Raw genomic sequence first — 14,587 nt, forward strand, 5'->3', positions numbered from 1 at the left:
TCACTGGCTACCAGCAGCAGTCTCTCAGTATAACATGGTTTACAGTAAAATAACTCACTGGCTACCAGCAGCAATCTCTCAGTATAACATGGTTTACAGTAAAATAACTCACTGGCTACCAGCAGCAATCTCTCAGTATAACATGGTTTACAGTAAAATAACTCACTGGCTACCAGCAGCAGTCTCTCAGTATAACATGGTTTACAGTATAATAACTCACTGGCTACCAGCAGCAGTCTCTCAGTATAACATGGTTTACAGTATAATAACTCACTGGCTATCAGCAGCAGTCTCTCAGTATAACATGGTTTACAGTAAAATAACTCACTGGCTATCAGCAGCAGTCTCTCAGTATAACATGGTTTACAGTATAATAACTCACTGGCTATCAGCAGCAGTCTCTCAGTATAACATGGTTTACAGTATAATAACTCACTGGCTACCAGCAGCAGTCTCTCAGTATAACATGGTTTACAGTAAAATAACTCACTTGCTATCAGCAGCAGTATCTCAGTATAACATGGTTTACAGTAAAATAACTCACTGGCTACCAGCAGCAGTCTCTCAGTATAACATGGTTTACAGTAAAATAACTCACTGGCTACCAGCAGCAGTCTCTCAGTATAACATGGTTTACAGTAAAATAACTCACTGGCTATCAGCAGCAGTCTCTCAGTAGAACATGGTTTACAGTATAATAACTCACTGGCTACCAGCAGCAGTCTCTCAGTATAACATGGTTTACAGTAAAATAACTCACTGGCTACCAGCAGCAATCTCTCAGTATAACATGGTTTACAGTAAAATAACTCACTGGCTATCAGCAGCAGTCTCTCAGTAGAACATGGTTTACAGTATAATAATAACTCACTGGCTATCAGCAGCAGTCTCTCAGTATAACATGGTTTACAGTAAAATAACTCACTGGCTATCAGCAGCAGTCTCTCGGCCTCAGCCTCCACCTGGGATCCCTTGCCGTGCTCCTCGTCGGTGCAGCAGTTCAGAGCCTGGCTGGCCTGGTGGATGATGGTCTGCTGCAGGCTCATGTCGTTGTTCAGCATCTAGAGAACACAGAGGGACAGTTATTACTGCTCTAAAACTCTAACCCTGGTGGATGATGGTCTGCTGCAGGCTCATCTCGTTGTTCAGCATCTATACAACATGGATCACAGAGGGACTTTCAACCACACAATGAAAAAAGACAACATGTGACAGTGAAAAGCCCTCCCAAGCTAGCGCTGTTCTCTAAACAATCAGGCATGATATGTAACATTATGATTAGGCTTTAGGATTTGTCCAAATGACATTCATGCAGTTCTAAAAGGTGGTTACGTTAGTCTGCGGTAGAGCCCTGCACGGGCCTAAAATGTGGGCCCGGGCCCGGCCATGGCCCGTGGACTTCAGTCCAGGCCCGGCCCGTGGCCCGTTTGGTGCCGCTATTTAAAGCCCGAGCCCGGCACGAAGCCCGTCGCCTTATTATTAATTAATTATTTGTGTGCGTGGCTTTCACTGCTGTGCGCTGCAGCTGCACTCTCAAGGGGAGTCCATACTGTCACAGACCACCGACATTTGCGTCGGAAAGGTCCAGTTCAACTACAAAATGACATCTCTTGCAACTTCTGAAGAGTATTACTCATAATTTGAGTTCGGAAAGCTGCACGCACGTCAGAAAGTCGAAACTTTCCGACGAAAACTATGGTCGGAGAGGACGGAGACTGAGAGACGTATGTACAGCCCTCTATACTATAGCTGTGCTCGTCTTGCGCTCTGATTAAAAGAAAGAAGTCAACACAACACAACAGCACAGCAAGTAATTACACACACATCACAACGCAAGAAATCTTCCTCCACCCACCGTTTGTTATGTTACTGTATATCTTCACTGCAATTAGATATTGATATTATTGTCGGCTTGCCGCCCGTGGTTTCGCCATCTCGTAAAATACAGAGTATCGTCCAGTACTAAAGAGTAAAGACGCACGCACGCATCCCGTAACTGATACGGGACTCGGGAGGTCGGGGAATCATTACAGGGCGATTTATTTGAGAAATGACGGTGAAATGGGTGAAACTACAGTAGTGCTCCACTGCTCCTAATGTTCTAGTCTCGCTGTGTATGTACACGCAGAGTCGCAGAGTAGACTTGTGTGAGTGTGTGAGAAGAAAAGCCGTCGCCCTCGGCTCGTTGCGGCTCTCCATTGGCTAATGTACTCATGTCACGACCAATCTCAGCCGTGTTGCTATAGATACGGATAGAGCCCATAGCCTAGAAGGCTATTAGCCTAGAAGGCTATGGGAGGCAGGCAGGCAGCACTCACTCACACACACCACACTCCATTCTAAGCGCACACAGTCTGAGTCACAGAGACGTCATGTGTGAAATCCGTTGGTGAGTTTCTAAACGAGCCCGGCCCGTTTTGGCGGGCCGGGCCGGGCCCTGGTCGGGTCCCGTCGGGCTTGCAGGGCTCTAGTCTGCGGCATCAATGAGCGATTCATGACATGTACGAGTTAAAGGGATATTCCACTTTCAACAGGGAGCAGTGGTAGGGCCTCTCTCCACATACAAACCCATTGTAACTTCAAACTTCATACATGATAGATTCATTAAAAACACACATTATTTCTTCTGGTTACTCATACTACCCTCCTAATACATGAGCAGGCCGTGTTTCTTCGATAACTTTTTTCATTTATTTTTAATAATTATTTGGTAAAATGGAAAAAATGAAATTCAAAAACATAATTATTAAAAATAAATGAAAAAAGTTATGGAAAAAACACGGTCTGCTCACGTATTGGGATGGTATTATGAGTCACCAGAAAAAATAATGGGTGTTTTTAATGAATCTATTATGGTTAAAATGAAGTTTGAAGTTACAATGGGTGTGTGTGGGGAGAGGCCCTGGGCCAGGAGGGCCTGGTAACATTTACATGAAATATCTAAATATTGAATCAAGCTAATTAAAAACTGTTCAGGGTATTCATAAAAGCCTGATTAGATGATAAAATTACCAAAAGTTTTTTTGAAAGTGTTATATCCCTTTAAATGTTTTTTTCTATTCAGTGTCTAACTAACCTGGCCGAGCGCAGACATTCTTTGGAGGCGGGGATACGCTAGCGGAGAAACTCTCCGACCAATAGCATTTGTTCACCACTCTGTGCCTTCCTGCCTAGCGCTGCGAGGCGTTGTGAGCATGTAGATCGGCTATTTTCACAATTTCTGCCCCTAATGTTTGACAATTTGGCCAATGTTTAATTTGTCATTTTAGAGGTATTAAAAAGTCCTTAAATTGTCACTTTAGAAATGTGCATACCCTCAATACACGTAGGTTTTATGTAATTTGTTTACCGTTGAGTGAGAAAACAATGTTTCACATTAAGTTAATCATCTGGGGACCCCCCAAAATAATTTGGTGACCCCCCTGGGGGGGTCCCCAACCCACAGGTTGAGAACTACTGGTCTAACTAACCTTCATCCTGTGCTTGATGCTGGCAGCACTAGAGGCTCTGGTTCATCCTCCTGGTCTAACTAACTAACCTTCATCCTGTGCTTGATGCTGGCAGCACTAGAGGCTCTGGTTCATCCTCCTGGTCTAACTAACTAACCTTCATCCTGTGCTTGATGCTGGCAGCACTAGAGGCTCTGGTTCATCCTCCTGGTCTAACTAACTAACCTTCATCCTGTGCTTGATGCTGGCAGCACTAGAGGCTCTGGGTTCATCCTCCTGGTCTAACTAACTAACCTTCATCCTGTGCTTGATGCTGGCAGCACTAGAGGCTCTGGGTTCATCCTCCTGGTCTAACTAACTAACCTTCATCCTGTGCTTGATGCTGGCAGCACTAGAGGCTCTGGGTTCATCCTCCTGGTCTAACTAACTAACCTTCATCCTGTGCTTGATGCTGGCAGCACTAGAGGCTCTGGGTTCATCCTCCTGGTCTAACTAACTAACCTTCATCCTGTGCTTGATGCTGGCAGCACTAGAGGCTCTGGGTTCATCCTCCTGGTCTAACTAACTAACCTTCATCCTGTGCTTGATACTGGCAGCACTAGAGGCTCTGGTTCATCCTCCTGGTCTAACTAACTAACTAACCTTCATCCTGTGCTTGATGCTGGCAGCACTAGAGGCTCTGGGTTCATCCTCCTGGTGTAACTAACTAACTAACCTTCATCCTGTGCTTGATGCTGGCAGCACTAGAGGCTCTGGTTCATCCTCCTGGTCTAACTAACTAACCTTCATCCTGTGCTTGATGCTGGCAGCACTAGAGGCTCTGGGTTCATCCTCCTGGTGTAAGTAACTAACTAACCTTCATCCTGTGCTTGATGCTGGCAGCACTAGAGGCTCTGGTTCATCCTCCTGGTCTAACTAACTAACTAACCTTCATCCTGTGCTTGATGCTGGCAGCACTAGAGGCTCTGGGTTCATCCTCCAGACGCTGGGAGACGTCCTCTTTCCTGACGATCACCTGCTTCACCTCAGGTCTGTCCACGTCCTTCTTCTTGATGGACCGGTACGCATCAACACTGCAACACAGGACAACACACAGTCAGTTTATAATGCAACACACACTGTAAGGTTACAATGCTTGCTACACAAGACAAACAAACACACGGTTTGTGGTGGGGAAGGGTCCAAATTAAGGTCCTAACTTATTTTTAGAGTCTCAGATATTTTGGATGGGTCCGATATAAAACTATAGATATGTTTGTCCGTAGAATACAAATAATCTATTAGTGAATTAGTCATTTTTTAATGTATTTTTTTTTTTACCATACTGTAAGATGAAAAATAATACGCAACTCTAAGTAGGCAAATGAAAGAGGTTATTTTACATCCTTGCAAGTGGGTGGGGTTACAGATGTATCCATTAGGATTGTCAATTGATTGTGTAGACAAGCTGAATAGCTGTCATGTTGAAGCTGAGAGGTAGGTTGGAACATAAGGATACCTGTAGGGCAGATTGTCATCGATGCCATCACTGGATCCTCCCCTCGTCACACGGGCTCTCTGGAACTTACTGGGTTTGGACACGCAGTCAGGAGTCTTACTCTTCTCACTGAAGGAGCCTGCTGGAGTGGATGTCTGGAGAGAAGAGACAACAGAGTGGATGTGTGGACACTGGACAGTATAGGACAACAGATGACAAGGGTACAAATGTGACGCTTTCAAACCCCCAAAAAACTAAACTGCAAACAGTAAGCAGTGAAGCACATTAAAGCTGATCATGTACCGGTAGGTAGTTTTCTGCTGACATAAGCAGAGAAAAAGGCAATTGCTTATTTTCAGGCGGCTAACAATGCTCCCTAAATACATCTAGTCAAAAACTATTCTGTCATCTGTGATTGGCTGTCAGTAGCAGCTCATTGGTGCATGAACCGGCCGACCCGGGAGAGTGTTTTCTGCAGGTATTTCAGTCCGAGTGTATCAAAGGGTGCGTTCGGAAAAGCGCACCAGGTCTGGTTAGGGTTAGTTTTAGGCATAGTTTTACTGAGGTTAGGGTTAGGGTTGGGTTTAGGCACCGACTACACTGAGCACACACCCGGTGCGCATTTCTGAATGCACCCTTTGATACACTCAAAATTAAAGACCTGAAGAAAACACTCTCCCTGTCTGACCCAGGGCTGAAATGATTGACAGACATGTCTACCCAATCCCAACGAGAGGCACCCTACTAGGGCCGTCACGATTTATGACATTTTATTAAATAATTGCCATTTAATTGTGATTTTTTCACAAGCTTGTAGGCTTTGAAGTTAGACATGGCAGATATGACACATAACCTAACATTGGTGGATGGATCATGTGTGTGCCTACCATCATCATCCTCCTCTCAGGGCTCTTCACGACGGCGGCCACCGTCTCCTCCAGAGGAGCCAGCAGAGACATGGAGGAGATGTTCAGAGCGTCCTCCTCATCGTCCTCCTCTTCGTCGTAGACTCCCTCGAACAGGCCGTTGATGACGGCAGAGTTGATGGACTGGTCCACGCTCTGCTCCACCTCCTCACAGGTGGAGAAGGTGGAGGTGGAGGGTGTCTCCTCCTCCTGTCTCCTCAGGGGGCTGGAGGAGGAGGAGCAGGTGGAGGAGGTGGAGGTCTTCTCCTCCGTCACCAGCAGGTCCAGTCTCCTCATGGGGCTGGAGGTGGCAGCCGGAGGAGACACCACCAAGAGGTTCCCTGAAAAAATAAATGTTACTTTACTATGTGTGTTTATTCATGGGACAGTGCACGTTAATGAACATTCCATACATGTACAAGAAGTGAAGTTAAAGAGGTGGTGCCATCGTTTTTTTACTCATAATAATAGACTGCCAGGTCTGGTTATAATGCTTTTCCAGAATATTTAACTCAATTTCCAGGACTATATAACAATCATTCAGCGCAGTATTGTTTCAAACAATACTAAAACTACTACATGGGTTTTTGTTCAAAAACTACATAAAGAAATGCTGTCACAGCCTTTTGGAAAGCTGGGACTCCAGCTATGGACAGAGCTTGAAACATATACCCAGCTAAACTGTTTTAGTGCATAGTGGCCTCTAGTGAGGTGTAGTACCTGCAGAGGTCAGGTTGCTGGCGGTGCTGAAAGGTTCAGTAGGACAGGTGGAGGTACTGGTGGTGCTGAAGTCCTCATCCTCGTCCACAGACTGAGAGCAGTCTGTCTCCACCACCTGGACACAAACAGGACACGATGTTACAAGTCACACATACAGCAGATGGACTTAGGGACAACTTTGTTTTTTTCACAACAAGGGTTCATATTTTAGATTTATAATTAGAGAAAAGAAAAAATGCATGTTACAATGTTTTCATTTACTTCTTTCTATTGTTTTAGCGATTTTAATGACTTTGATTTCAGTGGTTGGGGCATGCGTGCAAGTGCCTAAATGTGTCTTTTTAGACACAATAATCCGGCAATGTCTTTATTACTTTTTACAGTAAAAACACTAGCCCCCATAAGTCACATCTGCCCTACAACCCTTGTTGTAAAAAAAATATATACATATACTTGTTTATTACTTTAGGTGAGAACCTTGTATAAGCCCTATATGGGCTTCCTTTCTCGCCTGCACTTATTGTCATGCTTTTTAATAATGTTAACATGTATTGTTTTTTTATTGTGCAAATACATAAATCAAATCAAAGTTTTCCTTTAATGCTTGGACACACTGTACGATATTTAAGTGGTCGGCGATTATTGGATCATTAAGAGTATTTCTTGAAATGGGCGGTCATAAAATCGTTGTGGTTTTAAGACTACTAGAAGCTGGTCTAGTCGGCGACCTGGTCAACTCGGAACAATGTAAATAGGGAATGAATGCCCCGCCCTTTAATGCAAACCCCATTATACCTGTTTTCATAGGACCTATTTTGACCATCTGTCTGCCTGTGTCCATTTATGCCCATATATGGAGATATCTGTATCTGTCTGTCTGTCGGCGTCCATTTTATGTCCATATAGAGATCACTGCAGTTATAGTTCTGGGTCCATTATATGCCCATATATGGAGATATCTGTCTATCTGCGTCCATTTTATGCCCATATATGGAGATCTCTGTATCTGTCTGTCTGTGTCCCTTTTATGCCCGTATATGGAGAACTTTGTGATTCTGCGTCCATTGTATGCCCATATATGCCATATATGGAGATATCTGTTTATCTGCGTCCATTTTATGCCCATATATGAGATCTCTGTCGCTTTTTCAAACAGATGGTCAAAACGGGTCCTATGACAATATGGGGTTTGCATTAAAGGGGGAACCGGCACTGTGTCTGCAACACAGTCGGAGGCACAGACAGATACAGAGATCTCCATAATGGGAATAAAGGGACACAGACAAACAGATGGAGGAGGAGACAAACTTAATGCAAACCCCATTATACCTGTTGTCATAGGACCCGTTTTGACCATCTGTTTGCCTGTGTCCATTTATGCCATATATGGAGATATCTGTATCTGTCTGTCTGCGTCCACTTTATGCCCATATATGGAGATCTTTGACCATCTGTTTGCCTGTGTCCATTTATGCCCATTTATGGAGATATCTGTATCTGTCTGTCTGCATCCATTTTATGCCCATATATGGAGATCTATGCAGACACAGTGTCAGTTCCGGAAAATCCTGATGTCAGACATCAGAATCCGAACCTTTCGTGCTGGTTACAGAAAATCGTGTATCGGGTCGGGTCGAGGCCGAGCACTGCACTACCTGCTGCGGTGGGGAACGCGCGTGCCGAATTTGAAATAGGGAATGAATGCCCCACCCTTTAATGCAAACCCCATGAATGCCCCACCCTTTAATGCAAACCCCAATATACCTGTTGTCATAGGACCCGTTTTGACCATCTGTTTGTCTTTGTCCACTTATGCCCATATATGAAGATCTCTGGACACACAGTACCGGTTGTGGAAAACTCTGATGTCAGACATCAGCTCCGCATACGGGCATTCATTTTATCCCATATATGGAGAACGCGCGTGCCGGTGGGACGAACGGTTCTCGAGATACGCGGATTACATACATACATACACACTCACAGAGATTTTTTGTTGACTCATGTGGCGTACGTGATGTCAGAGCCTTTTATGAGGTGATGTCACAAATCTCACAATGAGTCAGCGCTTGCACCGATTTCAGTTCTCAGTCTTATGCCCATATACGGAGATATCTGTCGGGTCGAGGCAAGATGCCCATATATGGAGTTCTCAGTATACGGAGATATCTGTCGGGTCTAGGGTCTGTGTCCCTTTTATGCCTATATACGGAGATATCTGTCTATGTATGCCCATATACTGTATGGAGATCTCTGTATCTGCCCATATGCCCATATATGGAGTTCTCAGTCTTATGCCCATATACGGAGATATCTGTCGGGTCGAGGCAAGGCCCGGCACTGCAGTGATGTCACAATGAGTCAGCGCTTGCGCCCGGCACTGCAGTGATGTCACAATGACCGATTTTGCGCCGATTTCCTCCGGAACAGCCTGATGTCAACAATCAGCCCCGCATAAGGAGATTCCGAACGTTTCGCGCCGGTTAGGGAAAACCGCGCGTCGGGACGGGTCGAGGCCCGGCACTGCACTCCGTGCCGCGGCGGGGAGCGCGCGTGCTGAATCTGAAGCCGGTGGGACGAACGGTTCTCGAGATACACGGATTACAAACACACACGCAGAGACTTCTCGCATTTATAGATAGATGAGATTGATCACTGACAAGGGATCACACACTACCAGATATTTCACCAGGATGTGATCTAGACCCGTCACCCGAGACATATATCCAACATTAGTTTTTATTCCAATGTCCAACGAAAACGTGAAAGGCTTCCGTGGCCGTGATATGTGTGTGCAGCGAGGCAGGTCTCTCTCCGTGCACACACACACACACACACACACACACACACACACACACACACACACACACACACACACACACACACACACACACACACACACACACACACACACACACACACACACACACACACACACACACACACACACACACACACACACACAAGCCGATTAATGGAACAAGGTGATCTTAGTTGACTACCAAATTATAGGATATAGGTCGCCCGCTGGCCTAGTGGTCCAGGTGAATACCACATAGGCTCTAATGACTGACAGCGTGTCGAGGGTTCGAGTCCTGTTCCCAACGACCTTTGCTGCGTTATTCCAATGTCAATCTCTCTGTCAAATTATGCATTTTGTTCTCCTCTGTAGTTGCCCATTCGACTGCAATATTCGGCCAATCAGATTCGACTAAACAAATCCTTCTGGGACAAGCTTAGAATTAGCCTAGCCTAGAATAAGCAGACACATGTCAAAACGAGGTAAATATATTGCCCTTTTTGGAAAGAAGTACTCGGGAAACTGGGTGACTGGTTGGGACTGAGACTAGCAGAATCTCCAGGGTTGTGTCTCTTGGGAGATTGTGCCACAAGGAGTCACCAAGGGGCAACACGCACTCATCACGGCAGGACAGACTTGTTACAGCAGCAAGGATGATATTGAGAAACTGGAAGAGCTGTTCCATACCGGGGCTCACAGACTGGACTCAACTTATGACTGGCGATCATATGAATATATGATCGCCAGGAGGAACAATGTTAAAGGAAAGTTCCATTTAGTATAGGACTATTTATTTCTGTACATCAAGGGTTTGCTGCATTAAGCATTGCAATTCACATAATCACTATTGATATAATTATCTAAGAATGGAAGGGGTGTAGCTTAGCTCGACTGCCTTTGTTTTCTGTGTCTTTCTTTCTTTTGGGTCTGTCTTTTGTCCTTTTTATGTTGTTTGTAATATTTGTTGTAAAGGTAAAGGTAAATAGAGTGGCTAATCAAACCTACCTTGACCTCAGGGTGTTTCCTGGGTGCAGGGGTCTCCTCAGGGTGTTTCCTGGGTGCTGTTGGCTCTGTTTCCTCCTCCTTGCTCTTCCACATGTTTCCGCTTCCCTTCTGGAAGCGGCTGCGGATCTGAGCCAGCTCTGACTCACGCTCCTGAGACACAAGATAAATATGATTGGTTTGAAAAGAGCCTGAAATCACAGTGAAGACAGCAGTGGAGGAAGTATAAAGCAATAAAGGTTTAAATAACAGTGATTTTCTCATTTAAAACAATCATTTTAGAACCCGGTTGTGACTTTACTGATGGTCACTATAGTCAGCTATCGCCTCACAAAAACAAAACGAAGCAAATTGCACTTCTGTGTATATTATCAATAGATTTAGTCTTAGTTTAGGGTATCTGCACATTTCTAAAGTGACAATTTAAGGTCTTTTTATCCTTAGATCCTTAGATTTAGATCTATATGCTCACAACGCCTCACGCTGCGAGCATGTAGATCTGCTATTTGCCATGTTGTCTTCGTCCACCCACCGGTTTCTGCCTCTGGGTGAGGTGTGGTTTGATTGATTGATTGAAGACTTTATTGTCAGTTTGCATAGGAAAAAGTAGTTTCATGACGGTACAGTTCACTGGTACAAGGTCAACTAGAAGGAGCTCCTAGAAAAGACTAAGCTCCACATTTTTGTGGATTCTTATAGCAGAAGAATGAGTTTGACCCTTTGTTTGATTTGACTCTGGGTTGAACGTGATCTGTGGCACTGCCTCTGGTGTTGTAATTGTGGACGTCCTTAATGTTTATAAAGTATTTTGCCAGGTACATGGGTATCTTAGTGGTGTAGTGTATCTTGTACACCAGGCCCATTGCAAGATGCTGTACTCTGTCATCTACTCTGAGCCACCCCACTCTTAACTGGTGAGTAGCGGTGAGGTGAGTCTGATAGGGAAGGTTAAGCAGGACCCTAATTAGTTTGTTTTGGGCTGTTTGAAGCTTAGTTATAAACAGTGCAATGGTTATAAACAGTGTAATACCAGTTTCTGCCTCTGGGGGAGGTGTGGTTATAAACAGTGTAATACCAGTTTCTGCCTCTGGGTGAGGTCTGCGGTGGCCGTGCTGGCAGCCTGGGCTGCTCGCAGCCTCTCCTGGACCAGCCTGGTGCTGGGGGAGACGCCGGGCGTCACGGCAACCGTCCTGGTGCTGGGGGTCACAGCAGCAGGGGTCCTGGTGCTGGGAGGGACAGCGGCAGCGCCGGGGGTCCTGAGCTGGGAGTGGGAGGAGCCTGCAGCGGCAGGAGAGCCCTGATTGGAGCGTTCCTGGCAGCGCTCTCCAAAACGCTCCACAAACGACTTGACTCCTGTGAACACACACACACACACACACACACACGCACGCACACGCACACACACACACACACACACACACACACACACACACACACACACACACATTTTATTTTAAAATAATAACACAAAAAGAGAAGGTTTTGGACAAGGTTTCCACCCGACAATGACGATATAATGTAGGGATGCCTCGAAAAAAAAGAAAAAAAAAATCATTGGGTGCCCCGAGTCAAAAAAGTTTGGGAACCCTAATAGAGGGTATGCGCATGCTTAAAGTGAATGACAAATCGAGTGGCAAAATGAGTCGCCAAGTGAGTTTAACGTTGTTTAATGTCGTTTAATGCAGGGGTCTTCAACGTTTTCAGGCCAAGGACCCCACAAGGCACAACCTGTTCATAGATTCCATATAGTTTCATCGTTTGACAGCACAATTGTCAGTGTATTTTGGATTCATGTCAATTTGTGTTTTCAGATATTTAACCACTTGAACCGTCAATACTTAATAAAGTTGACCTTTCACTCTGTACTTAGTCTGCTCTTTTTCCCCTCTACACCAAAGCTCTTTGTCGAAGATAGCCGCTGCGAGGCGCTGTGAGCTTGTAGATCTGCTATTTTTGGCTAAAGTTCTCAGAATATGGACGCTAAAAAACAACAAAAAAAAAAAAAAAAAGATTTGGAGGAACACCAGTAGTAACTCTGAGGACCCCCTGTTGAAGACCCATGGTTTAATGCGATCAGATAGGACTTTTCTGTTTGGATGTATGGACTGTCAAGGCCAGAAAGTAGTGTTTTGCCACGTTCATGATTTGAGGCATTTTGTTCAAAATGGACCAATCCTGCAAACTTTGGAAGCCAATGTTAGCCAATTAGGATGGAATATGAAATATCGGACAGATCCGTCTTGATCACATGACTATAGAGATACTGTGTACTGATTTGCACGATTTTTGGATAAAATCTCAAGGAACAATAGGAAAACTTTGGAAGACAGTTAAAGCCAATCAGGATGGAATATGGACAGATCCATGCCGATCACATGACTGTAGAGATACTGAGTACCGATTTGTGTGATTTTTGGACAAAATCTATAGGAGTACTGGCAAAAGTTAGTTTTGCATAAATCGGCCTCCTGGTGGCACTAGAACAAGCCCATGTGGAGCATTTGGAGCAGAGGTTCTGAATTGGCATCCAGGGAGTGTGTGTGCACAGTTTGGCAGTGACCGGGCCAACGGTGCCGGAGATTAGCTGGTAACAGACGGACGGACGCAAAAACATAGTCTCTCCCATGCCTTTCGGCTTGTGGAGACAATTATTGGACATATATGGAGATCTGTGTCAGTCCTTGCCACTTTTAATCCCATAATATATCCGGTTTACATTCACGTGTATTAAAAAGAAAATACTTTTGTAATCAATTCTTTTGACTATTGTAACCCTGGGCGCTACACTCCCTCTGCCAACCTGGGGAGAGGGACAGACTTCTATGGTCAACTTGTGAAATGACAGAGTGTGGCGTCTCTCACCTGTAGGTCCGGCGGTAGTTTTCTGCGGCAGGGGGGTCCCCGGGTCCTTGGAGGGGACCCTCTCCCTGCTCTGTGGAGCAGAAGGACCAGCAGAAGGACCAGTGGCCAGAGGCTTGGCACCCAGCTCAGGTTTCTTGGGGCTGGAGAAGGTGAAGTCCAGACCCCTGTCCTTCCGGGGGCTTTGGGACACCACCAGCGTGGCGGAGGAAGGTCCCGCTTTCTGGGGACTGGCCGGGTAGGACACCCCCTGGGTGGAGGCCTTCTTCTGGGGACTGGCCGGGTAGGAGGGCTCCTGGGTAGAGGCCTTCTTCTGGGGACTGGCCGGGTAGGAGGGCTCCTGGGTGGAGGCTTTCTGGGGACTGGCCGGTCCCCTCCCCGCCTGAGCCAGGGGTCCCCGGACTCCCGGAACGGCGGCCTGCTGCTGAGCGCTGGAAGAGGCGACGACGGCCTGCTTTGAGGGGAAATGAGCAGAGTAAATAACAGCAACCGAACACAGCCATGAAGTGACATTTATTTGCACTTAAAAGCCATCAAGACCTGGAATTGTTTCATGCTTTAGGTATTGAAAAACAGCAGATATACAAGCTCACAGCGCGGCACCGAGTGCCGCGCTGCGAGCTTGTAGATCTGCCATGTTTTGAAAAATCATTGAAATCTTTTGCAAATCTTTGAATATATCTTTTTTTAAAGCGAACATTTGTGACTCAAATATTTGCTTATGGGGAGGTCCCTGGAACAACATATTTTGGCCAAATACAAGTCATTTTGGGGGTCCTTGACATGAAAAGGTTTGAGAACCACTGATTTAGAAGACATTTATAATAGAATCGGGTCAAAAATATTCAAAGACCTGCACAAATGTTCACGATTTTTTGAAAATAGTAGATTCAGATTGTGAGCTTGTAAGTCTGCTATTTTGTAATAGTTAAAGCATAACATAATGGTTAAAGTAATAATTAATAGGTTAAGGTACAGTAAGAGCATGTTTCTCCTCTCACCCCAGGTTACAGTAAGAGTTAAATAGTTCTACATTCTGATAATAACCCAGGACTCATTGAAGCAGATAAATGGTTGCCCTCTCCTGATTGGGATGATATTGGCAACGCTTCTGATTTCTGAACATATATTTTCTGATTACATAGACAGGGAGACCCCCGTTACTGAACACACTACAGCAGGGGTCTGCAACCTTTTTGAAATGAAGTGCCATCTTTTTATTTTCTAGATAGTCAGTGTGCCATGACAACACAAACTTAAAGGAGCTAACTAACTAACTTTTTCATTGTAGGGCCGACACTTTGTTTACATCCTAGTCTATAGACTAGAATGTAAACAAAGTGTCGGTCTGACAATGGCCAAAATGATTACTTTA

At 45.2% G+C, this 14,587-nt stretch overlaps 1 protein-coding gene across 1 annotated transcript in view; it reads right to left on the minus strand.

Moving 5' to 3' along the window:
• The window catches only part of anln (anillin, actin binding protein), a 38,057-nt gene that overhangs the window by 12,794 nt on the left and 10,676 nt on the right, over window positions 1-14,587 (minus strand). Inside the window, exons 7-15 of the mRNA XM_080735219.1 lie at window positions 13,216-13,666; window positions 11,429-11,706; window positions 10,357-10,506; window positions 6,552-6,666; window positions 6,108-6,172; window positions 5,814-5,996; window positions 4,948-5,081; window positions 4,378-4,522; window positions 926-1,061 (exon numbers count right to left, since the gene is read on the minus strand). Coding sequence (XP_080591345.1) covers window positions 926-1,061; window positions 4,378-4,522; window positions 4,948-5,081; window positions 5,814-5,996; window positions 6,108-6,172; window positions 6,552-6,666; window positions 10,357-10,506; window positions 11,429-11,706; window positions 13,216-13,666 — 1,657 coding nt within the window. The remainder of the gene's footprint in view (window positions 1-925; window positions 1,062-4,377; window positions 4,523-4,947; window positions 5,082-5,813; window positions 5,997-6,107; window positions 6,173-6,551; window positions 6,667-10,356; window positions 10,507-11,428; window positions 11,707-13,215; window positions 13,667-14,587) is intronic.

Source organism: Nannobrachium achirus, assembly GCF_963921795.1.
Source record: "Nannobrachium achirus genome assembly, chromosome: 10".
Taxonomy (NCBI): Eukaryota; Metazoa; Chordata; class Actinopteri; order Myctophiformes; family Myctophidae; genus Nannobrachium; species Nannobrachium achirus.